At 48.7% G+C, this 27381-nt stretch overlaps 2 protein-coding genes and 1 long non-coding RNA gene across 12 annotated transcripts in view; 2 read left to right on the top strand and 1 right to left on the bottom strand.

Annotated features, from left to right (window-relative positions):
- The window catches only part of RUFY3 (RUN and FYVE domain containing 3), a 46462-nt gene extending 29721 nt beyond the window's left edge, over positions 1–16741 (top strand). For 6 of the 9 annotated variants that reach the window (XM_071744154.1, XM_071744152.1, XM_071744160.1 and 3 more), the window contains 10 exons: positions 1619–1711; positions 2630–2710; positions 3236–3403; positions 4073–4170; positions 7288–7407; positions 9749–9851; positions 11094–11173; positions 12374–12401; positions 12902–12970; positions 14178–16741. In XM_071744154.1, the coding sequence (XP_071600255.1) occupies positions 1619–1711; positions 2630–2710; positions 3236–3403; positions 4073–4170; positions 7288–7407; positions 9749–9851; positions 11094–11173; positions 12374–12401; positions 12902–12970; positions 14178–14321 (984 nt within the window). In that variant the 3' untranslated portion in view covers positions 14322–16741. Of the gene's footprint in view, positions 1–1618; positions 1712–2629; positions 2711–3235; positions 3404–4072; positions 4171–4873; positions 7073–7267; positions 7408–9748; positions 9852–11093; positions 11174–12373; positions 12402–12901; positions 12971–14177 lie in introns of those variants that run through there. The other 3 variants (XM_071744158.1, XM_071744159.1, XR_011725910.1) reach the window with 2 other exon arrangements.
- On the bottom strand, positions 16572–27320 carry GRSF1 (G-rich RNA sequence binding factor 1). 2 transcript variants are annotated; one of them, XM_071744161.1, is made up of 11 exons: positions 27236–27320; positions 25483–25883; positions 24868–25012; positions 23938–24093; positions 23444–23584; positions 22008–22137; positions 19950–20110; positions 19687–19811; positions 18752–18887; positions 17811–17894; positions 16572–16703 (listed from the first exon to the last, which is right to left on the bottom strand). In XM_071744161.1, the coding sequence occupies exons 1-10, from the start codon at positions 27249–27251 to the stop codon at positions 17836–17838; spliced, it is 1470 nt and encodes a 489-aa protein (XP_071600262.1). In that variant the 5' UTR covers positions 27252–27320; the 3' UTR covers positions 16572–16703; positions 17811–17835. The 2 variants fall into 2 exon arrangements, with proteins under 2 accessions (XP_071600262.1, XP_071600263.1); XM_071744162.1 differs by lacking the exon at positions 17811–17894.
- On the top strand, positions 21055–27242 carry LOC139796260 (uncharacterized). Its single transcript, XR_011725911.1, has 3 exons — positions 21055–21391; positions 22516–25922; positions 26017–27242. It is a non-coding gene; the product is annotated as an uncharacterized lncRNA (long non-coding RNA).
- Positions 27321–27381: the final 61 nt, after the last annotated feature.

The raw sequence follows: 27381 nt of genomic DNA on the forward strand, positions 1-27381 counted from the left end.
TCAGACATGACAAATTTTTAAACCTCTTTTATTTTGAGAGGTGCAGAAGTTTACTGCAGTGTAAGGGCAATAATTGAATAACTTTCTCTCTAGCCTGTCAGAGTTTGCAAGAAGTAAAGGAAAAATTACTGTTACAGATAAAATGTTCAGTTTGAGCATGAAAAATGGTTATTATGTGAGTCACAGTGAAACCTTTTTTTAAAATTGGCCTTGCAGTTCATTAGTAATGGCATAAATGTAATAAAACTTTTTGGGGTCAGTGCCCTTGCAGTCTCATCATTCCCAGTTTTCCAGTGTCTCTGTCTCCATGTCACTTAGCTCAGCAGAATGATGTTGTTAGGGATGTCTCAGTGCTCTTGCAGTACAAATATAAAATAGGATTTTTTTTACTTGTTCACTGTGATTAAAGAAGATTTGTGTGTCTGGGGACTGAATTCTTACTCTGATGGATGCATTCCAAATGATAAGAAGCTTCAGTGATGGAAACTGTTGTAATCCACTTCTGTAATTAGGGAGCAAGAAATGTTTTTTACAATTAAGTCTTTCTTTAATTTGAAAAAGTGGTGTGCAGTAGAGGCTCCCTTTCTCAGCACTGCCATAAGAAGTGGCTTTTGATTTATTACCTGCAGGGTACAAGTGCTGTGCCCATTTGACTTGGTGCCCAGGAGATTAATTGCAGTGTTGACTGAATTATTTTTTAAATTTTTAATAATTTACTTGCTTGTGTCCTGGTGAAGTCTGCATGCAGTGCAAAGCAGGAGTTGAAGTGACACTGGAACAAGCTGTGCCCATGCCAAGCAGGGCTGTTTGCAGGGTGGAATTGATGAGCTGTGTCACATGTCAGAGCAATTTGTGTGTTTGGCTTGAGCTGTACCAAAAATGCAGATTTATCAGGGTAATTCCTGTTGGGGTTTGTCACTTAACATTGCTGATCTCTTGCAATGTCACTGAGCTTTGCTTGTGGGCAAGGCTTATGTAAGTTAGGATTTACAGAGCCAGAAGGAGTTTTCTGAAGTTATTTTGGGCTTTGACCACTCAACTCAAAGTGATCTGTGAGTCTGTGGTGATGCCTTCCTTGGGAATTCCTCTGAGGAATTCTCCTGAGGGTGCTGGGTGTTACTGATCCTCCATTTCCAGCCAAATCTTCCTCCTGTGATGAGGTTCCCATTGTGCTTCTCCTGCCCAAGGAGCAGCTTACAGTGTGCAGGAATTTCAGTTGCCAGGAGTCAGCAAAACTTGGCTGTTTTCCCTTTTTGTGATGCTTGGCAAGGGAAGGGGAATGGAGTGAGGATTTCTGCTGAGCTGTGCTAACCACACCTTTCACAGTCTGGTAGGTGGAGACCCGAAGAAGTCAGTAAGTTAACTGAAAGACAGGACCTGAAGTGGGTTGGCAAGTTTGTGTTTTACCTGGCAGTGGAAACCCATCAGCCTGACACCAGCAGGTGCTTTTTCAGAGTCTTTTTCTCCATGGTGCAGACTGAGTTGTCCTTTGCCACTCCAAATATTTATTTTCTTTATCACTTTGACTGTCAAAAAAAAAAGTACAGAGAATGTGTCTGGAGAGGAGAAAAAAGTAACCAAGTTTATTTTTGTTGTTATTGCTCTGTTTTGTTCCCAGCTTGCAGTTGCAAACAACAGGATCATTACCCTGCAGGAGGAGATGGAACGGGTTAAAGAGGAAAGTTCTTACATCTTAGAGTCCAATCGTAAGGTTGGTGTGCATGGACAACTTCTGAGCCTTCCAGGCAGTCCCAGCCCAAATTTGAGAAGCAGGCATTTGGGAGAGACTGTTTCCTTAGGGACCTCATGCAAAAACTGCTCTAGGGAGGAGTGACTGCAGAGGGTGGCAGATGGACCCTGGCTGTGAGCATGGCACAGCCTGCTCCTGGCTTGCTCTCTGGAGGGGCAGGAGGAAGGATGAGTTACTGAGGGGTGGCAGAATAATTTGGGCCTGGGAGTTCTGCTTTTTTTGGCCTGCAGTGTTACCCTCTTCAGAAATCAAGGAGCATGATCTATAATCTTTTGTTGTTGTTGTTGATTTATTGCAAGTGCTCATAGCTGTGGCAAAATCTGGTTTTAGTTTTGCAACCCTGAAGATATTTTTCTGAGGTTTTGTGATTGTACTTAGTGTATTGTGAAAGTTCTGAACAGGGACAGTCTGGTCATTTCATTCCTGTCCCTTGGTGTGCTCCAAACACCTTGGAAACAGGGAAAGAAAGGATTTTCATAGAATCATAGAATGGGTTGGGTTGGAAGGGACCTTAAAGCTCATGCAGTGCCAACCCCCTGCATGGGCAGGGACACCTCCCACCAGCCCAGGTTGCTCCAAGCCCCATCCAACCTGGACTTGGACACTGCCAGGGATGGGGCAGCCACAGCTTCCTTGGGCAACCTGGGACAAGGTCTGACTACTATCCTGGTGAAGAATTTTTTCTTAGTATCTAACCCAAGTCTCCCCTCTTTCAGTTGAAACTTTTCACAAGGGAGCTGCAGGCTGCCTGAACCCAACAGGGCTCTGAGTTTGGGTAGTTGCAGAATTTGTTTCTGAAGTGATGGAGAAAGCAAACCAGTAAATGTGAGGGTTAGGGGTGTATAGTGGTGAGCTAATTGTGTGTCTTCATTAACTCAGGTCACTAAAGACAGAACTGCTGATGGGCAAGCACTGACTGAGGCACGGAAACAGTTAAAGGAGGAGACTCAGCTGAGGCTGGTAAGGAGCTTGGAGCTCCCTACAAAGGGCTCATTCACATAGTGCCTCCCTGGCAGGCAATCCCTGCTGAAAATGGTGGGTCAGGGGCTTTGATTTCATTCTTTCCAGCCTGCTCTGAAATCTGCTGGTCAGAAGCAATGCTAATTGTGTGGCTCTGCTGCTCAGCTTGAGGTCTGTTTCTCAACATGAGCAGAGCAGCTGTATTTCCAGTCTCACAGATCCCCCTTGCAGCTGAGGAGATTGTCACCCTCTGAGCTGCTGGGTGACACTCTGTGCTCAGCTGCTGGGGAGAAAAATGCCTGAGCAGGGCTGTTTGTAGGAATTAAGTCTGCCAGCTTTTCACCAGCCACCCCCCTCATCAGAAAGGTTGGGCCATGTAGTGCTGACTCTTGGCCACTCCTGCTGGTTCTGTTGCTTTAATAGTGCCCCAAAAATGTAGATTTTTGTCCTCAGTTGCCTTGGATGGGTCAGAGTGTGCTTATCCCTTGGGTGGGGAGGAGCTGCTGACTGATCCATCTGTTCCAGGATGTGGAGAAAGAGCTGGAGGTGCAGATTGGGATGAGGCAGGAGATGGAGCTGGCCATGAAGATGCTGGAGAAGGATGTTTGTGAGAAGCAGGATGCACTGGTGGCACTCAGACAGCAGCTGGATGATCTCAGGGCCCTAAAGCATGAACTGTCCTTCAAGCTGCAGGTAGGGGAGTGATTAAATCAGATGCAGTGCATTCCAGAGAAAAAGTGATAGCTCTTCTTCTTTTTTTTTCCCCTGCCTGCTTCAAAGGTGCTAGGTGTGCAAGGCTATACAGGCTGGACAGTTGAACATGTTGAAAGCTAAAGGAAAATGCAGGTTTTAAAAAAAAATACTCATGGTGATCTGGAAATGTGTCTGTAGGACTGAGGAAAGCAACTTCTGTGTTTATGTGGTTTAAAAGCTGAGCCATGGTAGGTTCTGTTCCTGTGCAACGTAGTATTTGAAGGTGTGTGGTGTCATTACATACATCACTATGCACACACACACACAAAATCAGACTCTTAAGACAAAGAGCAACACAAAATGCCCAGAAAGAAATCTAAAAATAAACTTTAGAACAGGAAAAATTGTTTCTGCTCTTCTTGAGCTAATCATTCTGTGCAAAAAAGTCAAATTATACTAACAGGTACTGCATTAATGTCTTATACACAAAGCTTCACTGATTATGGCATTGTCCAGATGCAGCCTGCACCTGTACAGCAAGATGTTTGTCCTTGCAATATTGACCTGGCATTTGCTTTTTGGGCACCTTCCCCTTTCAGTTTCCATGCCACTTTGGTTTATTTTGGTTTTACTGCTGCTTACAAAAAACCATGGTCCTAATTTTCCCAGAGTTCAGACATGGGAGTGAAACAGAAGAGTGAACTAAACAGCCGTTTGGAAGAAAAAACAAATCAGATGGCTGCCATCATCAAACAGCTTGAACAAAGGTAAAAAATGAAACTTTTGCAATTATTATATTGTGTATTGTAGTGGTAGTGTCCCACGGGCCCTGGATGGGTGAGAGTCTGAGTGCTCAGCTTAGCCAGTGCTAAACAGAGCTACAGGAGGAGAGCTGCAGTTTTTGGGATGCAGTTAGAGGTGTTTTCATGCTCAGGAGGGCTCCCCTAGGAGAAAATATCCTGCCAAAGCAGGAATGAACACAGCAGCTTTGCTGAGCTACATCACTTCTGTATGTTATCCACTCATTACAAGTCATTCCCTGTCTCCAACAGCACCAATAAAAATCAGAAACAGGAATTTAGAGAAGTGGTTGAGCATTAATGACAATCTGTCAGGGGGAGCAGGTGGGAGCAGTGCTCCTTTTCCCCTTTGCTTGTTGTGGAAGTCAGGCTTTGCTGTGGCTTGGCCAAAGGTTCAGATTTTCAGTCTCAGTGCATGGCCTGGGCTCTCCTGCCAGCTCAGAAAATCAGGCTGGGGCTTATTTAATGAGTTGGTCAATGCACTGAATTAATGCTGTCATTTTAGGCTTTCTGTTCTGAACGACTCTATATAAAAATAGCTCATTTTATATCTAGAAAATGTGTATTTGTCCATGTTTTATGATGTCTACTCAGCTAATCTGTTTGCTGTTTTTCTCTTGCTGTTCTTATTTTTTCCGTTTTCTCATCATCCTCCTCCTTACTCATGCAGTGGAAAGGATTTGGTGAAACAGGCAAAAATCTTAAATAGTGCAGCAAACAAACTGGTGCAGAAGCATCATTAGACATTTTTATGTCTGGTCACCTCACAGCTCTGACATCAGAACTCATTTATGAGGGGAGAACTCGAGAATTGCTAAAAGCAACTGTTTAAATATTAATTGTCACCTAAAGTTGATTTGGAATTTGCTGAATTTTTAAAATCAATGAGGTTTTTTTTCTTCGGAGATTTAGAGCTGGGTATAAAAATCCCTACCTTTGCCACTTAAACTGTGTTAAAATACCAATGAGCTGGCCAAGAAACCCACCAGGAAAGCAAAATGACCCCTGAGCTCTGGCTCTGTGCACCTCGGTGATGCAAACCTTACCTTCAGCAGATGCTTGGTGCATTGGGGGCCCACCAGGATCAGATGGGCCAGCTCTGGAAAGTCAACTAGTTTTATGTGTTCCCCTTTTTGTGAAGTAGACAAGAAAAAAAAAACCCCAAACAAACAAAAAAAAAAACCCAACAAAAAAAAAACAAACCATCCCTGGAAGTTGTTGAACCTAGTTGTGTGCTTACCCCATTCTCTTCTCTGGGCTGGGTCCCCAGGTCCCAGGGGAAGGGGTGCAGCTCAGCAGCTCCTCAGGGTGAAGACCCAGCCCTTGTGTACCCCAGACTGCTCGCATCTTGGTGGGGGGGTGGGGACTTATCCTTATTCCTTTAAACTTCATGTGTCCAGAATTAGTAGCTAGGTGTCTTAGAGTAACATGATAGAGTGGTAAGTTCAGTGGAAACCTCCTTATCTTTGCATTGCCTTCTACCTCTGCCATGAACCCCTCTAGACAGACCTTGTGGTTCTTCCTGACAAGAAGGAAGCTGAGGAGAAGTGTTTTGGTGGGGCTCTCCTCTTCCAAGAAAGGGAAGTCACACGTTTTGCAAAAAAATAATCTGATCCTTAGAGCGTAAAATAAAAACAAACAAACAAAAAAAACCCAACCAAAAGAAAGCAGATGTGCAGTGGTGGGGGGAGTGGAAGTGGTCATTTGGTACTTGGCCTTTCCTTGTTGGAGTAGTTGATGGTTTAAAAGGAAGAGGTGCCTTTTACTGTGACACTTCTTTCATTCACTTCTGAGTCTCTGTTGCTCAATACAAATGGGATTTGCCAATGAAAGAACAGCCAAAGCTTGGAGAGAGCTTTCAGTAAGGAAAAATAATTGCCCATTTAGCACCCCAGTGCAAAACTTTAACTGTAGCTTGGACTTCTCTAAACTAATATCCTCTTCCCTGTGGCCACAGAAGCTGACTGTGCTGGCCTGTCACAGGCTTTAGGTTATAGGTGCTCCTAGAGATTCCTTTTTCCTTTGAAAGAGATGAGATTTGGGGGTTTTCTGTGTCGAATAAGGGCTTTTTTTTTTTTTTTAGCTCTGGTGAGATGCCTGTAAAAATTCTTTGGTGCCAGTTCCCCTCTTGTCCTGCGGGACAGTGCTCCTTGGGGCAGCAAAAGGGAGTGGAAGGCACCTGGGGAGAGAACCCCCAGTGGGTTCCACTTGGGATGTGTAAAAATCCTCCAGGCTCAGCCCAGTCCTCCCCTGGGCAAGTGTGTGCCACCACGTAGCATGTCTGGGGGACACACAGATGGATTGGAGAGCAGTTGGGATTGTTCTGAACCTCTGCGTGATGCCCAAGTCGCATGCTTGGAAGTAGAAACCTCCCCTCCAGTAACCTTTTGCTAAAAAATGCATTTTAACTACCTGGAGAAAAAGAACAGGAAATGATACAAAGGGTGGAAGCGTTCCTCAAGGAAGCCAAATAGCTGATCAGAGCAGGGAACTCCTCTGCCCCTCCCCAGGTGTCTTCTGTAGAGCCAGGGGACTGGGCTGGGGTTGTTTGCTCTCACAGTCACACTAGGATCAGACAGAATTAAGGATTTGGCCATTTCTGATGTCAGGCCCAGAGCAGAAGTGCTTTGGTGTGCCAGGCTGTGGAAGGGAGCAGGAAAATGCACTAATTCTCAATATCATAGCTAACCTATGTTGCAAGTTCCAGTTACACGTGTAAAGCTGAAATGTAACATACATTAAAATCCAATTTGACTGAAAATTCTGTGTACTTGAGGTTTGCTTTGAATCTGGATAAAAGTGATGTTTTCTGTTTTTCATCTACTGGCTGTAAACTGTAGTAATAGAATAAAACCTATTGAAAATCAGAGCTTCTGCCTGGTTCACCTCCATTTTGCTTTTCTTTAAAATATTTTCCTCCTTTCCATTGTTTTTATCATTCTTTTTTTTCTTTTTTTTTTTTTTTTTTTCTTTTCGCTTTACCTTTTCACTGGGTTTTTTTATTTTAATTTGTTGGTTAAACTTGGTCTTCCTCCCCACCATGGCTTTTGTTTTTTATCACAAGTTCATGTGGCTCAAATCCAGATTGCGACAGGCGGAGAGGGACCGTCAGCTGGCCCAGCAGGACAACAAGCTCTTCAAGCAGGAGTTTGGGGACAAAATCAACAGCCTCCAGCTGGAAGTGGAAGAGCTCTCCAGGCAGCGGTGAAGAGATCTTTTTCTCATCTCTTTTCTGAGTTTTTTTTTTACTGTGCCTAGTAGAAAGCAAAAGGAGGGAGAGGGGTTGGAGGTGGAGAGAGATAAATGGGGTTTTTAGATGCTGGATGGCATGAACTCTGGGGGAGGTAAAATGCTTTGGGAGGTGGCAAAGCTTTTAAGAAGTTACAACTTCTTTTAAAGTTACAACTTGGAAAAATCAGGTTGGAAAAAGCAAACAAACAAAAAAACCCCCAAAAAACCAAAAGGACTTTAGATGGTCAGCAGAACCCCCCAGGAAAACTACAAAGCTTGTGATGGAATGTATCAGGAGCAGGTTGTAAAACATCTCTTGGGTGGAAATGAAGTGTCAGGATGTTTTTCTGAACACCAAGATGTCCACGGGGGCTCTCTGCACTCTGGTTAGATTCGTCTGGCCCATAAACATCTCTTCTGAAAACCTCCCAGCTCTAGAGATGCAGGACAGGGACCAGGAGATGCTGAGCAGGCCCTGAAGCTGTGGTGAGGTCATGTTGCAGGTTCACCTGCTGCAGGGAATGGGGGTTCCTGGGTGTCACACTCAGGTCTCTGACAGAACCCAGACCTCTCCAGTGCCTGCCCTTCCATCAGGTTTTCCACTCAGTAGAGGAATCTGGAATCTAAAGCTAAAAGTAAAAGCCACTCACTGCTCCTCAGCAGGCATGGAGCAGCCAAGCCTTCCCCCAGAGCTCACACTGGAGAGCTGGGGTTGTCCAGCCTGGCTGTCAGTCTGACAAACAGTGCTGGGATTGTTGTGGTGTGGTTTATTTTTCCAGCTGACATTGGCCTCAGTTTCACTGGGAGGCAGTCAGAAAGTTGGAAGGCAAATGTACAGAACTTGGCAGGAGCTCTCGTGTTCTCCCCTGCAGTCTCATCAGTTTCCCTGTAGCAGGAAACAGAAATCCTCTTGCCTTAAAATAGAAGAGCCTCCCTCCTTCTGCATCTTGGGTTTGTTGCAAGGTCACTGGCATGAATTGTGTGGAAGCATTGCTGGGTGGGGGAAGGTTTGGGTTTTTTTTTTTTGTCCCCTTCTCCCTTCCTGGCACAGCTTTTACAGAGCCAGCAAAGGGCTTTGATCAGAGATTTATACCAAGGCCTGGGGCTGGGTGGTGGGCTGGGTGGTGTTCTCTGCATCTCCTCTGCACTGGCACCTGCAGCTGAGTCAGCTTCACCTTGTGTGGAGCTGCCTGGGGAAGGCATTTCCAAACTGTTCTATTTTTGCATCAGTTGGACTTGCTCTGATCCCTTCCTCACTCAGCTACATCCAGCCTGGCAGTGTGGGGCTGATGGAGCCTCTGGCAGGAGGCTGGGCTGCTTTATTTAGCTGGGTTCCTACAGCACAGAGTTTCTGGAGGGTGCTGCAGTGGCTGGGTGCTGCAGTCTTGCTTGGATCCTCTTCCTCTGTCAGAGGAAATGGGGTTTTTTATCTACGTGGTAGTGGTGGTTTTAAATCCAAGTTCCAAGCAGGACTTTCCCTGGTTGGTTTGTTTTTAAATGTCAGTGTGGGTGAGGATTCCTTTCTGGATCTGAGTCCCCTTCAGTTAGGGGGTATAATTAATGAGTCTGGTGGCATCAGGAGGTGTTTGAAGGCTGCTGGAGTGGTGTGGAGGGTAAGGAGGGCAGTAATGGGTAATGGATAATGGCTCTGAGGGCTCAGAATGTTCTGCAGTCCAAGTCCTGCCACTGCACTTTTCCCAGCAGGTAACTCAGTTTCAGGGCTTTGGTTTTGGAGCCAGGGTCATTCCCTGTGCCTCCCACATTATTTTACTTGTCATGATCTCTGAGAAGGAGGTTTCTGGTGCTCCAGCCCCAGAGCTTGGTCACTGCCACATGCAGCCAGGCTGCAGTTCAGATGCTGAGTTTTCTGTTGCCCCAGAGCAAAGGGTCTGTGACCCACAGGTAGATTTAGTCTGGCATCTCCCCAGCCTGCTCCAGGCACCTCAGATGTGCTCCTTCATCCATCTTTGACCTGCTGAGCCTGGCCTGCAGCAGCTGAGGTGCTGAGGAATAGCTCTTTGCACATGGTGCTGAGCAGCAGTTCTGTAATAGATGAATAACAGGATTTTTTAAGGGCTTGCAGACGTAGTCAGCAGGTTTATTTCCCTCCACACTGTGCTGTAACTAAATGAGCTTTAACATTTTCCATCCTGATGTACTAACACATGGCTTGACTTCTTACTCAAAGAGGCAGTTTTCAGCTCTTGAATTTGGGTTCAGTTGCTGTAAAGAAGGGGTTAAACAGTTCCTTTGCTGTTGCTGTCAGTTGTTGCACGGCCCCAGCCTTCACTCACATCTCCTCCTCCTCTTCCAGGAGCCACCTGGAGCTGGAACTGAAGCGGGAGAGGGACAGATGGTCACAGAGTCACCAGCTCAGCCAAGAGAACAAAAAAGGAGTAAAGAGCTGGCTGAGACAGGTAATGTGGCTTTTACTCTTCTGTTTGAAGTTTTATTCTCCTCTGTTGCTTTTCCTGAGCTTTATTAGGCAAATAAATATGTATTATTCATCTGCCACAGCAATGTGAGCTCTGGGACATTCTGTTAATATACAGTAAAGAGGCAGTTTATTGAGTTTAGCCTCACAAGAACATTGCCAGTGTTACACTTCATGCATTACACTGCATTGCCTGATGAAATTTTGACAGTGGTTGTGGGTTTCCTTCACTAGTTTAATAAAATACAGCAGGAGAGATACTGTACATGTTGCCTCTTAGGGAAAGCAAACTTGGGTTTCTGTATTCCCAATCATAATAAGGGAAATTCTCCCAAAAGTGGTAAATAGCAGAGCTTGGAAGACAAAATTATCTTTTGAGAGAGTCGTAAATTACTTTGTTTTCTTAATGCTGCACATCTGTGAACTCTGTTTTTTAGGGCAAAGCACACCCTTCATCTTGAGAGCAAAACTCCCTTTTCAGCAATAAATTTGCCTTTGAGAATGGGAAAACCTGCTCTGCAGCTTCCTCTGTACAACAAGAGGCTCTTGTGCTAAGAACTGGGAGGAAAGGAGTAGTTCTGGAGAACAGAACTTGCAACTGTGAGAACTGCAAAGCAGCAGAGGTTGTTCCCACAGCTCCTGTGTGTGCTGCTCTGCAGGAGCTGCCTTCCCTGGGCTGCTTGAACCGTTCTGTTTCCTTTTTTTACCAGGATTACACAGCATTTCAGTGAAATGATTTGTGCATCATGACTCAGTTATCAGAGTCAGGTTTGCTGTAGCAGAACAGCTCCAGTTAAGCAGAAGGAACCAGGAACTCTGAAGTGCAATGCAGCTGGAGAGTAACAAAGGACCCCAGGAATCCCCAAGGCCCAGGCTGGGTAGTCTTATCTTCCCAGCAGGAGCTGCTCAGCTCTTAGTGGAGCTGCTTTTTTGGCTGCCCAGCCTGTCACTGCCTTGGAGGAGAGGTCCCTGGGGGTGCTGTGCCCCTTGGCTCAGTTGGCTGAGAGCTGCAGCACCAGTTCCCACCAGGAATGGCTGTGCCAGAAAAGCCCTTGCAGAACAAACTTCTCTGTTACCATGAAACCCTGGAAATCCTGAGAGGATCTGTTTTGCTGATCAGTCTTTATAAAGACCCAGCCATGCAGGGGCTCCCTTGGGAGTGTGGTTGGGGTGGAACTGGGGCTTGGTGCAGCTCCACTGATGGGTGGATGTTTCCTTTTGGCAGGATGGGAAGCTCAAAGGCCAGGAGGAAAATGCTAAACAGAAACAGCTGCTAAGAGAGGAGAACAGCATCCTGCCACACAAGTATGGAAGAAAGGAACTCTCCTTTTTGCCTCCCTCTTTTCTAAGTCCTGTTTCCTCTTATTTCTGTGCTGATGGGAAGGTTGGAATAGTGCAGCTCCATTTTCTAGGACAGATGTTTCAACATCATGCTGATCGTTGAGGTCTCTTTGCTGCTTTTTTGTAGCTCTTAAGGGAAGGAGGAGGTTCCACTGCTTGTCATCACCAGTTCTGCATCAGACAAGTTCTGTCTCTCTCCTGTTTACCTTTTCTTTCTGTATAAATCTCTTGTTTACTCATTTTTCATACTTAAAGGACGTTCAGAAGCCAAATGCTGGAGAGACCTGGACCTTTAGTACTCATGTCCAAAGAAGGTAGAGGGAAAGGAGAAGTGTTGGTGGGCATTTGGAGCCAATAACCACTGGCTTCTGGCCAGGAATAGAAGCTATTAAAAAGAACATGAAATAACTTTTCAAGGAGTTGATTGTAGAAGAATGTAGTGAAGGGAACATGTTTCTAAAGTCAGTATTACAGAGGATACTTGTTGTAGGATTTGTTTAGCATTTGAAAGCTAAGTTTCAGGTTTGATTTCCAATGGGAAAAGATGTTTTAAAAGCCCCAGGGAGCAGCTGTGTCCCCAGGCCTGTGCTCGGGGTGGTTACAGCCTGCTTGAAGTATTCTGAGTGTCAAGAAAGAAGAGCAGTGCTCTGACACAGGGCACAGACTGCCAATAAAACTTTTATCAGGAGAGTATTGTCTTAAAAATAGCATGGGCTTCATTCAAATCTGCTTTACCTGCTACCACAAATCTTCCAGGCCTTGGAGATTTTTTTTACCCCTGCTTCACCTCGAGTGTTCAAGCAGTGTGAGCATCACAGAGGCCTCAGCACACATCGTGGCTGCCTGGTCACAGACATCAGGGATTCTGTAAAGCCAGTTTTAAGCTGTGTCTGTACCATCTAAGCAGTCTTCTCTATGTTCCTGCTCCCTCCCTGCTCTTCTGAGGGTGTTGTGCAAGTTCTTCTCCTGCTCTTCCCATCTAGCTGGGAGTGCTGAGGGCTTGGCAGACTTGGCAGCGTGGTTTTGGAGAAGAAAATTATAAAAAATCTGTCTGGGTAGGATTTTAAAGACAGGACGAGGCAATTCTCTGATAATCCAAATGTTTGTCTTAAATGTAGCAGCAGCTCAAGTGCCGGTTCAAGTGACAATGTTCCTCTCTTGCAGGTTCCTGAGTGGCACACAGGAGGAGCAGGTTGGTGGTTTTCTTCTTCCATGGAAACACTGAAGGGCCCGAGGCTCCTGGGTTGTTGCAGCATCTTCCCTGCACAAATACCCTGAAGTTTGTCCTTCAGGTTTTGCCTTGCTGAGGATTTGTAGAGTCCACAGCAGCAATCATTCCCTGCTGGAAAAGTGCTGCTTATCCCATTAGAAAGGATTTTAGGTGGTAGTGCTGCTCCTATGTGAGTTCATTTTGCCTCCTCAGCACAAGCATGTTGGTTTTTAAACTGGTATTGACCCCTTTTAATCCCTTTGCCCCGTGCCTCTGGTTGGTGGGTCTAAAAAGAGCAATGAAAAATAACAATAATACTGGAGTTCAGTGTTTGGTTCAGGGAGCTGTGCTGTAGGCACTGCAACTCCAGATCCTCCTGCAGAACGCACAAAAGTGCTGTGGCCAGAGAAGGGTTAAAAACCCAAGCATGTGAAGCCTTCCTGCCTGTAAAGCAGAATGTCTTGCACTTCACTGGGGTTTAGGAGCAGCTGTCAGGACCTGGACAGATCTGCCAGCTCTGCCAGGAGGAGAGCAGCAGGAGCAACAGAAAGGTAACTCCAGGACCTGTGTTTCCATCATCTTGGGGAATGTGCATCCTTCCTGCTTTGCATTTCCACACATTTCCATACAGCACAGGCAGGTTCCCTGCTGGTGACCTGGGTACAGACATGAGCCCTTTTCTGAACTCTGCTCTCCCCTGAAAGGACCCTTATTGACCAGCACCCACTTGAGGGTTCCCTGCTCTGCTCTTTTTCAGTCATTTGGTTTTCCTCCCCCTTAGCAGCTTCTTCCCTTTCCAGCTAAGTAGGGTTTTTTGCCAGGTATCAATCAGATCTGAGAACAAATGTGAACACTTATTTATTTCTCTCTTATTTTTATTCTTTTCCATGACTAAGCCTCTCTTGTTTTCCTCCCTGCTTCAGTCTGAATCCACAGGGATTTCAGGAGAGTGCCCACTGCCCCCTCAGGGACCTCCTGCACCTCTTCTGTATCACCCATGGCAGCTCTGTAGGGTTTCTGGTCTCCCCCATTCCCCTGTGTTTATCTTGAGAAAAACATCCGAGTTCAAAGCAGAGCCAAAGCCACAGCTTTACCTCTGAGTTTGAGACCTTTCCAAATCCATGTGCACGTTTAGATGCTTCTCCTGGGCAAGATCTCTCATGCCAGTGTTTACATGGCTGTGAAAGCCACGTCTGCACCTCTGGGGACAAAGGCTCTGGCAGGGTGAGCCAATTAAAACTCAAATGGTTCATTACTGTAACCTGTACCTGCCTTGCTGCAAGCCTTCACCTGGGCAGGACAGGGGGCAATGGGCACAAGGTGCTCCTGGGGAGATTCCCATGGGACACAAGAGGGAAATTTTTCCCCATGAGGACAGTCAGACCTTGGAATGGTCTCCCAGGGGAAGGGGGGGATTCCCCCACTTTGGAAAGTTTGAAGCCTCAGCTCTCTGGGGTGCTGAGAGATCTCAGAGAAACAATAATATCAGAAGGGTTGGAGCAGGGGGTCCTTGAGGTCCCTTCCACCCTGGCACTCTGGGATTCCTCTCATTTGGCCTCAGGAGCTCTGCTCTAAACTGGAGATGAGCACAGGAGCAAACTTCTGACCTTCAGAGGTGCAAAGAGTGGAGTTCTGGGGTGCCTTTCTCTAGCCCAGTGGAGGCTTTCAGTGGGTGGAATGACAGTGACAGAAGTTTCTTTGTGCTGTTTGTGTCTTGTGCACCTCCTGACGGATTTCCTGTCCTCTCCTGCGTTCCAGCACATCTGCAAGAACTGTGGTGGCACTTTCTGTGCAGCCTGCTCAGCCCATGAGCTGCCCCTCCCGTCCAGCATCAACCCCCAGCGAGTCTGCAACCCGTGCCACCAGCAGCTGATCCAGCAGTACTGCTCCAGCCCCGTGTAGGGAGGCCACAGCCCCGGGGGAGGTCACCAAGCAGGTGGTTGTGGCTGCCGTGGCTTCTGGAGCTGTTCTGGGGGAATGTGGGGAGAAGGCACTTGCCTGTTTTCCTCACAGGTTTTTTTGGGGGAAGCAGCTCCACGGTGTTTACAGTCTCTTGTGACTACAGCAACAGTCTGAGCCTTCCCTGTACAACCCCTGCCTGTCCTCAGCCCCAGCTCCTGTGGGACAGCTGCTCTGGGGACATCCTGCAGCCACCCCCAAGGTGTGCCCCAGCAGCCTGGGCTGCAGGGAGAACAGAGCCCTCCCCAGAGCAGCTCTGGGTGCAGGGGGGAGCAGTCTGTGGGGTGGAAGGGAGCACCCTGCAGCAGAGCAGAGGGGAGCACCCTGCATGCAGCCTCCTCTCTGCCCCTTCCCCAGGGCCCTGTGGCAGCCCAGCCCGGATGCTCCAGAGCCAGGGGAGAGGTCACTGGACACTTCCAAGCTTCACTTCTTTGGCTCAGCCCTCTAGCCAGGGGCTTGCTAGGTAAATCAGTGTAGATATATGTATTTAAAAAAAAAAAAAAAAAGCTGTGAAAGTTGTGTATTTTTTAGGGGCTGGGGACGTAGGTGGTTTTGAGGTGTGCACCATGGCAGAGCTGACAGCCTGCACTGATCTGCACCTCTGAGACCCTCACTGTGACTTTGTGGTGACAAAAGAGTGCTCAGAGCTGGGGGTGGAACTGTACCTGGTGTGGGAACTGGAGGCGTTGCATTCCCCAGGATTCTCCAAATCCTCATCATGCCACAGAAGGCTTAGGGCCACTTCCATCCACCTTTTTGTGGTTGTGCACATAAAAAAAAATGGTAATAAACCCGGAGCTTTGCTCTTTGTTTTGTTAGACCAAAAGGGAGGTGAGATGCAATGGGAATGCTTCTCACCTGCTAGAAACTGTAATTTGGAACAGTTTGAAGAGGTTGGACAGTTCAGGCTGCATGGTTCTTTGTTGCTGTTACCCTAAGGGATTTTGTGTTCCTCCAGAGATCAGTGGTGGCTTCCTAATGAAGCACACAGTGTGTCCCAGTTGTGTTTGGCCTGGTTTATACTGGAAGTCTACTTCAGTCTTTAAAGACCACAAAATGTTTTGTAGCCTGTAGAAAACTGATATATTTATATGTGACAGAAGCATTTGGTTTTGTACAAATTTTACTGGGGGCTTAGTGGTTTAATTCCTCAGAGGGGATTTCACCAGTGGCTGGCACTGCATACAGAGGTGTCAGAGCTGAGGTATTCACGTGGTTGGTGTTAGTTTGTACCAGGAGTTACTCCCTTGTAGCTCCCCCTGGGCCTTGGCATCTTGAGCTCCCCATTTCTCCACCTCCTGTTAGTGCCCTTCAGAGCCACAGCTCCTCACAGGGGGGCAACTTTAAATCGTTTTTCTTCTGCTTGTTTTTTTTTTTTTTTTCCCCTCCTGCTGGTTCCCAGATAAATTTCCTTGCTGCTTTCCCTTGGAGTAGATCAGCAGTTGGTGTAAGCAGTGCTGATACAGGGTGCCCAGAGCTGAGGTGTGGGCACCCTGCTGAGCAGGGCTGAGGCACCAGAGATGCAAGAGAGGGCATGGAGTGGGAGCAGCTGGGTACCTGCTGGCAAATTCCTGCATCCACACCCATCCCAAGCAATTTCCATCTTAATTAAACTGGAAACCAGGCACTTCCTGTACATTCTTCACCTGAAAAGCAGGACAGCTCTTGAGGAAGTGCAGTGACAGCAGAGCTCTGGGATCCAGCAGGCAGGTGCCTGAAACCCTCTGGGGGCTGGGCTGGAACCAGGCATTTAGAGGTCAGTGAGATGCTGCCCACTGGGTCAGCACTTGCCTGGTTCTGCTGCCTCAGGCTCCAGGGAATTCCTCTGCCCCCAGGTGCTGCTGTGGGTGCTGCAGGCAGGTTTGCTCAGGTACTGCTTGTGGTGCTGGAGTAGGGGCTGGCACCCGGGGGACTGGGCTGGGGGAGCAGGGCTGGGTGTGCTGCTGTTCATGGTGTTTCACACAACAATAAAAAAAAGTTGATACTTGGATCCCACACCTGAGTGGTCTGTCCATTCCACTCTGGCTCTGTGTGCTGAGGGGTTTCACACACACCCAGTGATGATGGGTGCTGCTCTGCTGCTGGCTGGGGTAATGCTCTGCACACCAGAACTGCTCCAGAACCTCCTGCACTGGTTGCCATTCCCCCAGTACAGCTGCTTCTGCTTTAGCAAGAGATAAATCTTCTCCAAAGTACAGCAACACAATTTATTACCTGCTTTTACACAGTGCTCAACTAAATTTTGTACAGTTTATCCTTGTTCCTGAGCAGCAACACTGATACTCCATCTCCATGCTCACACCCACGGAATGTGTTCACTTCTGCCTAAAAATGAAGAGGAAAAACAGTAATTTTTTTTTTTTTTTTTCAAATGCACCCCTGCGTTTTATTTGGAATTGTGGTCTCCAATAACAGAACACTACAACACAGCAGTACTAAAAATCTCACCAACAAAAAAAAATAGGTGAGATGATGCAAAGAGCTTGAGCAGGTGAGACATTTCCAGTACCCACAGAGGGGATTGGGGGTGTTCAGTTCTGCAGAGGTCAGAAACTGCTCTGGATGTTTGCAGAGCTGAGCACCCTTCAGCAGCAGGGAGGGCTGTGAGCTGGTGTCACAAGAGCTGCCACACACCCTGCAGGAGGGACACTTTCTTCCTGCTCACACCCAGCACAGCCCCAGTTTTTCTCTTGTAAATGGCAGAGATACACAAGAGTCTGTGAGGAAAAAAAAAAACAACAACCCTGAAAGAAATCAGACCAAACAAAACCAACCAGACGAATAAAAACCCCCAAACTAAACAAAAAGCACAACCAAAAAGCACCCAAAAAAATACCCCAAAACTGCCCTGACACAGGACACCTTCCCCCCCTTTGCTAACATCATGGTGAAACATTTCCAACCTGTCTGCACTGCAGACAAGCTGACTCCTCAGCCATGCCTCTGGCTTGCTACTGACAGAGGGGATGGGTTAAGAAAGAAAAATACAAGCTGGAGACTGGTCCTTGTCACACTCCATCCTCTGTGTTGGGAAGCAGTATTGCACCCCCCAGCAAAAAAAAAAAAACCCAAACAACCAAACACCAAAAACCAAACAGTTACTGTCACTCCACAGCCCTGGAAAAGGTTGAGCTGTGTCTCCTTTTCCTTGCCAGGAGCACAACCCCATCAGCACCTCTGATAATCCCACTGCCAGAGCTGAAGGGGCTCCTGGAGGGAGCAGGGGCAGGGTTGGTTCAGCTCTGCTGGGTCAGGGCAGCAGCACTGCAAGTTCTGGCTGAACTTGGGAAGGGAGCTGCTGCCCCTCTGCACTGGGAGGTGAGAGGCTGCAGGCTGCCTGCCCTCAGCTCAGCTCTGCTCATCCCAGCCAGCCTGAGGCACGTGCTGCTGGCAATAAAGCAGGGACAAGAGGATGCACAGGGATGCACTTACCCAAGCTGAGACCGTGCCACTGTCCCTAGCAGTCCTGTTTCAGCTCTGGGTGTTCACTCAGGGATAAGTGGATGGCACTGCACTCTGGGGAGAGAGGCTCTGCTCACTGCCCTGCACACCTTTGGTTTGTTCTGCTCTGCCCCAAAGCCCACCTCACATTATGGGGTCACTGGGACTTCAGCCAAACCTTTTGCACAGGGTGTGACAGCAGCTGTGCCCACCCCCCTGAGGGGCTGTGAGCCCCCTCCCCTGTGCTCATGGAGCTGAGACCCCTCCCCTCTGCTCATGGAGCTGTGAGACCCCTCCCCTGTACTCACAGAGCTGTGAGACCCCTCCCCTGTGCTCATGGAGCTGTGAGACCCCTCCCCTGTGCTCATGGAGCTGAGACCCCTCCCCTGTGCTCATGGAGCTGTGAGACCCCTCCCATGTGCTCATGGAGCTGTGAGCCCCCTCTCCTGTGCTCATGGAGCTGTGAGACCCCTCCCCTCTGCTCATGGAGCTGTGAGACCCCTCCCCTGTACTCATGGAGCTGTGAGCCCCCTCCCCTCTGCTCACGGAGCTGTGAGACCCCTCCCCTCTACTCACGGAGCTGTGAGACCCCTCCCCTCTGCTCATGGAGCTGTGAGACCCCTCCCCTGTGCTCACGGAGCTGAGACCCCTCCCCTGTGCTCATGGAGCTGTGAGCCCCCTCCCCTGTGCTCATGGAGCTGTGAGCCCCCTCCCCTGTGCTCACGGAGCTGAGACCCCTCCCCTCTACTCACGGAGCTGTGAGACCCCTCCCCTGTGCTCATGGAGCTGTGAGCCCCCTCCCCTCTGCTCACGGAGCTGTGAGACCCCTCCCCTCTGCTCATGGAGCTGTGAGACCCCTCCCCTCTGCTCATGGAGCTGTGAGACCCCTCCCCTCTACTCACGGAGCTGTGAGACCCCTCCCCTGTACTCACGGAGCTGTGAGCCCTCCTTAGCCATGGCAGCCACTGCCTCCTCCCTGCTGCTGAAGTGCACATCTGCTGCTCCTGTGGCATCTCCGTGGGAGTTGTATTCCATCATGATCCTCGTGGGCTTCAGCGGAGAAAAAAACTGAAAAAGGAGGAAAAAAAGAGTCTGGAGAGAAAGACCCAAAGGAGCAGCAGCAGCACACCCTCCTACTGAGAAAGCAGATTTCTGGAGATAAAGCCTGCCCAGCTCTGGGGGAATCACTGAATGTCTGGCTGGCAGTGAGGATCACCCAGCCCAGCCCTGTAAGGTCACCTCTAAGGTCACCACTAAACCCTGTGCCTGGCCAAGCCCTTGAGCAGCACAGGGCCCTCCCGGCAGCCTGGGGGAAGCTGGGCACACCCAGGTCACAGCCTCCCACCCCCTGTGAGCCCCTGGCAGACATTTCTGACAGAACAACAATCCTGACACAGCAAATGTGTTGTGTGCACAGCCAAGTGCAGGTGCCTCTGCTCTGTGGTGCTCTGTGCTGTTCAAACAAAGCACAACTGGTACTCAAGAGATTCTTCAGCTCATTTTTGTGCAGTCAGCTCCTCTGAACTCCAGCTCAGGTGACAAATGGCTGCTCAGCCCCAAGTGGCAGGCACTAAGCCAGCCCAGCAAGCTTTACTCTCTCCTTGTCTCTGGAGGAGCCTTTCCCTGGCCACAGCCACCCCAGCAGCCTCCATCCCTCAGCAAACTCCATCCCTCAGCAAACTCCATCCCTCAGCAAACTCCATCCCTCAGCAAACTCCATCCCTCAGCAAACTCAAGTTTCCCAAGACATCTGCAGCACTGAGGCCTGACAAAGATGTGCTAAACCCTGCAGTCCCTTCCCCTGTAACCACTGCTGAAGCCTTGGCACTGGTGATGCTAAGCAGGGTTCACTCCTGGTTTTACTCACATCTATTATGTCTTGGGCACTAGCTTGGGTAGGGAAACCCCTCATGTGGACAAAGTGTGGAGGTGATGAGATGTTCTCAGATTCTAAAACCTGCCTGGAGGTTTCTGTTCCTTCCCTGCACAACTCTGTGGAAAGGAGAAAAAAAAAAAATCATTAATGGTTGCAATTATCACCTCCTTTGTGGGAAAGCTCTAACCAGGAAGAGTCATGCTCCCAGCAGACAGGGGAAGAGGTCCCAGAGAAGAGGACAGGAGGGGACTCACTGCCTTCTCTTTCAGCCAGGCTGCCTCCTGTGTGGCTCAGCCCTCTTTCTTCAGGAGCAGGTTCCTGTTCTCTTCTCAGCCTGGAGTAGGCTGGCAGCTGCCTGTCACACAGCATGTGCTTCTGCATGTGGTGCCTCCTACTCACATACACCTCGATGTACCTGGAATTGGAGGGAAGAGACTCCATGGCACAGCTCCTGCCTCCAGAGCCACTCCAGGGCCTGAGATGACACCTGCAGGTGTCCTCCTGCCCCTGGGAGGAATGAATCCACCTCAGCTGCTCAGCCAGGCTTCTGGAAGCCCTGCTCACCCTGCAGGGATGGGCTCTCCTGCCTAAACCCACACTGCTGAGCCAGGCTGGGCACCAGTTTGGGCTGGACAAAGGCTTCAGTTCAGAGCCTCAGGCACAGTTCTGGCAGAAGCTGTATCAGTCACAGGCCAAAATTCTGTCTTGGCACAGAAAGAGACACCTCCTCTGCTGCCTGGTCTCTGTTTCAGCAGTGCTGCAGCCCAGCACCTCAGGCTCTTTTTCCTCATTGCATCTCTACAAACCCAATTAAAAAAACCAAACCAAACCACCCAATCCCAAACCAGATTACAGAAGCAGGCAGCCACGCGAGGTGCACAGGCACACATTAAATCAGATTTTATGTGCTGCTATGAAATATATGGGATAAAATCTAACAGGGTATGGGAATGTGGTGGGCAGAGTACAGCAATATGTGATGTAACACTAAGGGACAGCTCAACCCCCCCATAAACTGTGCACAGGTCAATGTAATTTATTTTTATAAAATCAAAGAATGAGGGAGAGCAAGCTGAGAGTTCTGGAAACCACTCTGTTTCTTGGCTAATCACACAAGAGGTGTGCGAGCTGAGGCAGATGAGGCAGATCAGCTCTTGTTGAATCAAGATGAGGGAAAAATGAATGGCAGTTTGAGAAATCTCTACTGCAGGGTAGGGAATGTGTCAGTTAATTCAATTCCTGGGCACACCTACAGAGCAGCTGTTTTCTTTTAACATGGGTAGGGGGGGACAAAAACAAGGAAATGCAGGCTGGGGGGCAGGAAGTAAAAGAGAGGAAGAAGGGGGTGTGTGCAGAAGTTTGCTGCTGCCTGCTGTTCAGAAAGAGGATTTAGGGAATTATAGAAGCCAAGTCAGCAGTCTCAGCAGGTTAAAAGCAAACTTAGGGTGGTGTTTGGGGTTTTTTTTCTGCCTTCCTGAGAGCAGCTCAGCATTCTGGAGAAAAAGTGGCATAGGTTTCTCCTTGAGAAAGAGGCTCTGGTGAGGGAAATGTGTGGCCATCAGTGCTTCAGAAGAAAATGGTTACCCCTGGATTCCTGAGGCAGGAGAAGAGCCCAGGGGGATGTGGTCACCAAAAAACCAAGAGGACTGTGTGGTGTTGGCCTGCAGATGACACTGGGAATGGATTCAAGCCAGAGGTGAGTGGCAAGTTGTGCTTGGTACAATGTCCTCTGCAAGCAGGGAGGCACTGACTGTGCTTGAGGCTGGGCTGGAGGGAAGAGCTACAGAAAGCACCAGAGAACCTGGTGGAAATATGGCCCAGGGAAAAGATCTGCAGGAGGAGGGTAGGATCCCTGTGCACTTGTGATGGGTGTGTGGTGTCTGTCTGGTGTTCCCCACTCTGAATCCTATCACCTCATTTTTGTTAGGATGAGACTGTCTTCAGGAATACTTAAAAACAACTTCTGAGAGACACAAATTCCCCCAAGTGCTGAAGCTGCCTCTGCAGTGCACAGGAGCCTGCAAAAGGCTTCATCTCCTTCACTCCAGTTTTGCCCACACAGCCTCACCAGAGGAGGTAACACTGGGGCTGCAGTGCTGCAGGTGGTGCTACTAAAAAAATGCTTTAAGCCACAAGGTCACTGCCTGACACCACTGTGAGGAAAACTGAGCTGTGATTTCTACTGATATTTGACTCTGGAGTCTGAGTTATGGGTTTTAAGTGTAATAAGGGCATAAACTCCCTCAATCCTACCCTGAGTGGGGCACAGCTGTTTCCCCAGGCCATGCTCCCCTTCCCTGGCCAGCACCTACCTACTGCCCATGTACTCCTTGTGTCGTAGCAGGGCTTTAGCTGCCATCTCAGGGGCTGCAAACTGCACAAAAGCTTCTCCTGTTCTTCTTTCTCCCCGGTAAATGAAAGCTATGTCAGTGACTTTCAAACCTAGGGGAAGGGAAAGGGGGGGAGAAAAAGGATTTCACACTGTCAGGAGCTTGTGCCATACAGCTCCGAGACTGTTTCTTCCATTTTCTGGTTTGTTTTGGTTTTTTTTTTTTCCTTGACAAAGTAATCAGGCAGTTAAATAGTTGTGAAACAAGTGCTCATGCTGGCTTGCACACCTTTTATAAAACTTTTTAAACTGAATTAACTGGATTTATGTTAGTGTTCACAGGCTGAACTGCCAGTAATGAATCAACTTGTGGCTTCACCTAACCATGACAACAAGTGAATCTGAGTTCTGGACAGCAAGGAAATCTAAAAATGTTCTCAAAGTTGTCCCTTATTATTATGCCCATTTTCCCCCATCTCTTTAAAACCCAGGTCAGATTTCCTGCACTCCTGGTTTTGTGCTGTACAATATCCTGGGGAGCCTGCACACAGCTGTACCTGGGGGATACAGAGGACACAGTAGGCTGAGCTCCTGCACTTTTCAGGAATGCTTTTTTTGCATTTCTCTTTCCATGTGTTACCTTCTCCAAGGGTCTCCCCAGGCTCCTAAAGAAATGGGAATACTTGCTCCAAAATGCTGTCCCACTCATCTCATTGGGGTAACTCTACTACCAGATGCCCTCAAACATACCCAGCTGCTGGCTGTCAGGTGAGAGCTTTGCTGTGGCTGGTGGCTGCCTGCAGAATGCTGCTGGTTATTACCAGCTTTAGAGGTTTATTTGCTAATGAATGGAGGCAGCAGCCACCTGGATTGCTCCAGCACCAACTGTGAGACACAACCACTGTGCAATGCTTGCTCAGCTGAGAACTGGTGCAGTTCACTTCCACAACCATTAACAAGCCAGTAAGAAAAAAAAAATAAAATTGCTTTTACCAGTGGTATAGGTGATGTAACAGTCATGAGTTTACATCTGGGCATGCCCATGCTGCATTCATCTGTACTTTAACTATCCTAGAGGCATTTTCCCCCTCTTAACTTTACCAAATCATGCACTGGGAGCAATCCAATTGCAGGTAATAGGATCTCTTTCCTTCCCCCATCCCCACAAAGGGTACTGCAAGCATGGATTCTAGGTCAGACCTGCAGGAAGTGTGCAAAAAAGCCTTGCAGCCAAAAGTGTGTTGAGAAAGCTTCAGTTACTTCTAGCTGCAGAGGAGCAGCCACTCTTCATACCCTCCCAAGTGCACAAGGTTGTGTGTGCTTTGCCTTTTCCCTCTCTGAGAAACAGCAGCCTAGCTAAGCAGCAGCTGGGTGAAGTAAATGTCCTGTGAGCCAAGGGCACAGCTGAGCCTGACTTACCTGTAAAAAAATCTTCAATGTCCTCCTTGGTGGAGCTGAAGGGAAGGCCCCTGAGTAGCACAACTCCATCATTAATGGCCTGAGACTCATCCCTCAGGGTCTGCAGCAAGCCTGCCACATCACTGTCATGCACTTCAAAAACTGCAAGGAACACAGGTGCAAAACATGGTTTCCCTCTTGGCACTCTGCAAGGCAGCTCTTCTCCTCCCCACAGAACTTCAGGGTTCTTCCCCTGCCCACATCCTGTCACTCACAGAATGCCTTTGGTTGGAAGAGACTTTCAGGATCATCCAGTCCAACCTTTGACTGTTAAAGCACTTTTTGCTTTTCCTGTCTGGCCCAGGAGGCTTTGGCTTAATGGAGCCTCACTGGGTCATCTGCTGCTTTGTCCCCACTCTCCTGCCCCTCTCCCTACTCTCCTGCTTTATAATCCAAGCAGTTCTTATTCATCAAGGAGTTTTCTCCCAAGGTAAGTCCTGCTGTCTCAAACCCACCTTTGACATAGCGTGGGCCCATGTACCTCAGGTTCTTTTCCAGGGCTCTCTGGACATCAGCTTTGGACTCCAGCTCGATCAGGGCATCCCCCCGGCGCCTCCCATCCCTGTTTAAGAGGAAGTGGATCCCGTTCTCACCATTCCGAATTCTACAGCCTGGAAACCAAGGGACATGTCAGACACACACACCCACACCCACCCCACTGCACCAAAAAGGGCAGCCCTCCAGCTGGGGGGGGTTGTGGAAGCTCTTCCTGCACAGACATTGCCCTCAGCAGTTGAAAAAATGCTCTGAAACCAAGGATAGGGAGCTCTGACTTCTAACCTTAACTCTGGCAGAAAAATCACCCCTTAGCTTCCCCAGCTGTGTAACTGTGTTCCTGTCCTTTAAGACTTCAAACTCATTTAATTTAGGTTATTAACCCATTAAAGAATTTCTGCCTGGCAATACAGTGTAATCTGGAAGGATGGATGATAATATTACAGTGTGGAGGGATCAGCTGGGCAAAGGTATGCACAGGCCTATTCATTAGGATCAGAAAACAACAGTAATTTAAAATGCTAAGTAAAAAACACTCCTGTTTGTTTGGGAAGAGGGGAGTTGGGAAAGGAAGAAGCCAATCATAATGGTCTTTAAAGGAACCACTTTGAATTGGATTGCCTTGTCTGTGGAGACAGACTAAGAAGGGAAAGGCTTGCTCAGTTAAATATATAACATCATAAAGATCAGTTTCTAATCAATATCCAGCAGTTTGGAAGCTGGTTATTTGGTTTATATGTGTACACTGTGAACAATTTTGGAGCAATATTAGAAACTTGCTAGCCAGGGAAAGATAATCTCTACATTGCCTTTCTGCTAACCAATAATTAATTACTGAGTTAAATAACACACCATGCTGAACAGTTAGGCAGGAAAATTAACTCCCATACTATCAAAAAAGGTGAGCACATCTTCCTCGGTGCATGAGAAGGGGAATCCTTGTGCCCTGATGAGAAAGATATTGTCATTTTCTGCCTTGGGTGACTCTGATTCCTGCTCTGAGGGGTGACCTTCCTGGGACGGAGCATCTGTAACCTGTCACCGAAAAGAAACACACAAAAAAACGGAGAAGAGATGAGTTAAGTGTGAGCCTGCAGGTCTCAGCAGGGGCACTCAGCTGCCTTGGGGTTTGTGCAGAGGTGCGGGGCTGGGTACTCTGGCACACACCGCTGGGGGAAGCAGCGGCTGCCCCATCCCTGACGATATTCCATGTCGGGTTGGATAGGACTCGGAGCACCCCGGTGGGAGGTGTCCCTGCCCGTGCAGCGGGTTGGAAGCGGGGGATTTTTAAGGTCTCTTCCCACCCGAACCCTCTCCGCCAGGGAGCAGCAAGGGCAAGCAGGGCGCACATGGCGCCCTTGGCGGTGCTGGGAGCGCTGTGTCCCGGGGCTCCCCCTCTCCTTCCCTCCCTTCCTCCCGCAGTATCCCGCGGCTCCAGCTCGCTCCGTCCCGCTGGGATCCCTCCTTCCCGGCCCGCTCCCTGCGCCGCCATTTTAGGCCCCTACCTGGCTGTATCTGCGGAGGGCAGGGCAGAACGGAGCCGGAGCTCTGGGGCCGCCCAGCCCCAGGGCAGTGGCTGTGGCTGTGGCGGTGGCGGGGAGGCTGCGTGCGGGCGGCGGTCCCAGGCGGAGCCGCAGCCTGACACCGAGCTGCAGGGCAGCCAGGCCCCGGCGTGCTGCGGCGGCCATGGGCGGCGGGCGGGGGCTGAGGGGCTCCGCCTCCCCTTCCCAGCAGGCGCCGGCGGGGCTGGGCCCTCCCGCTCCGCCCGCTCCCGGGAACCCGCGGGCACAGCTCGGCTTCTCGGAGGGGAAAGGAGCGGGGCTCGGCGGAGGGGAGAAGCGAAGGGGTGACCCCGGCCAGGCGGGCGGGTGGCGGGGCTGGGTGCCGGGCGGAGGGCGGGCGGGAGCTGCGGGAGGCGAAACGCTCGTTACTGACAGGGAAGCAAGTAAGTGTGCTCCCGGAGGAGGTCACTGCCCTTCATTCAGAGGGTAACAACGCTAGCGGCTTCTATTTATTGCTTTTTTAATCAAAACAGGAAGGAAATAACCCCTCGGTACATTTGTGATACTAAGTTTTACGTCAGGCTTAAGCTCGACGAGCCCTGAGCAGCCTTTCACTGGAGACTTGGATCAGGTTTTCTCCCCCTTGCTCTCATCCCAGCTTGCCAGGGGTGGTGCTGGTTTGGACACCCGTCTGTGAGGAAAATAAAACGGCTGATTTGGAAAAAAATCAGCCCTGCTGTTGTTGCTGCATCTCAGGGACAAGGGAGAGAGCCAGCACCGGCTTGTGAGTGAACACCTGGGGAAGGGAAGGGATGGGATGCGAGCCCAGGGGGAAACCTTCAGGATGGAGGGAAAAAAGAAAAAAGGGAGGAAAGGCAAGCCAAAAATCTCAACCCCAACAGTGGAGGAAGTCAAGTGAGAGTGGACACTCAGATGCAGGGTGTACAAGCTTGTTACATATATTATATATATATATATATCCACCACAGGGAAGATTTTCCCCTTCTCTCTGGTGTCCTGTAGCTCTAGATGTGAGATCACCAATTTAGGGTTGCCACCTGAAGCCAGTGCAAACTGTCACTCAAAAATACAGTCTTGGTTTATTTCAAGAGAAGCCTTCCAGCTGGTAGTCTTGCCAACCCATTAATTTCTCAGGAGCTTTGAATGTTTCTTATCTCCATTTTGAAAATGTTAACAAGCTATTTTAGGTCATCTCATTGTTGCCAGTTTTTGCTTTTATAAACTATTTCCTGCAACAAACTTTCATATGACAGATTATTACCTGGGTAACAGCACAGTCTCTCGACAAGAGCACTCTCAGTCTCTTGAAATTTCAAGGTAAATTATGTATTATACACATTTTTCAAAGGAATGTTGACCTCGGCACTCAAGTGGTCCACATTCCACTTTTTCATAGTCTACACCTTGGGGTTCTGTTAAAAACCTTCTTTAAACAAGTAAGCAGATTTTAGAGGAGCAAAAAATTAAGATAACTATAGGAATTCCTCTTGAACACTTTATCTAGATTGACTTTCATGCTTTAAGTATGATTGAATAAGTAGATCCCTGAATCTTGTGGACCAAGGGAATGTTACGTGCATTCCTCTTTTGTGAACCAAGCAGGGTGCAGGGAAGAGTCTCTTTGAGATGCACATCTTCCACCTATTTTTCCTTCAATATATTTGCTTCCCGAGTACATTAAAAAAAACAGCTTACTGTTGTTTGTCTCCTTAGCTTGTCAGTGTGTGTGACTTACCTTTAGAGGGCACCATTTTGTTGGGACCCGGTTGACACTGACGTTTCCCTGGAGCTTGGAGCTTCCTTAGCCAACGTGAGGGATCAAAGCCTCTGCATCTGTGATAAGAATAATAAATCCTCCTAGTGCAATAGAATTTGCTCTTA

This window comes from Heliangelus exortis, chromosome 4, assembly GCF_036169615.1.
Source record: "Heliangelus exortis chromosome 4, bHelExo1.hap1, whole genome shotgun sequence".
In the NCBI taxonomy this organism is placed as follows: Eukaryota; Metazoa; Chordata; class Aves; order Apodiformes; family Trochilidae; genus Heliangelus; species Heliangelus exortis.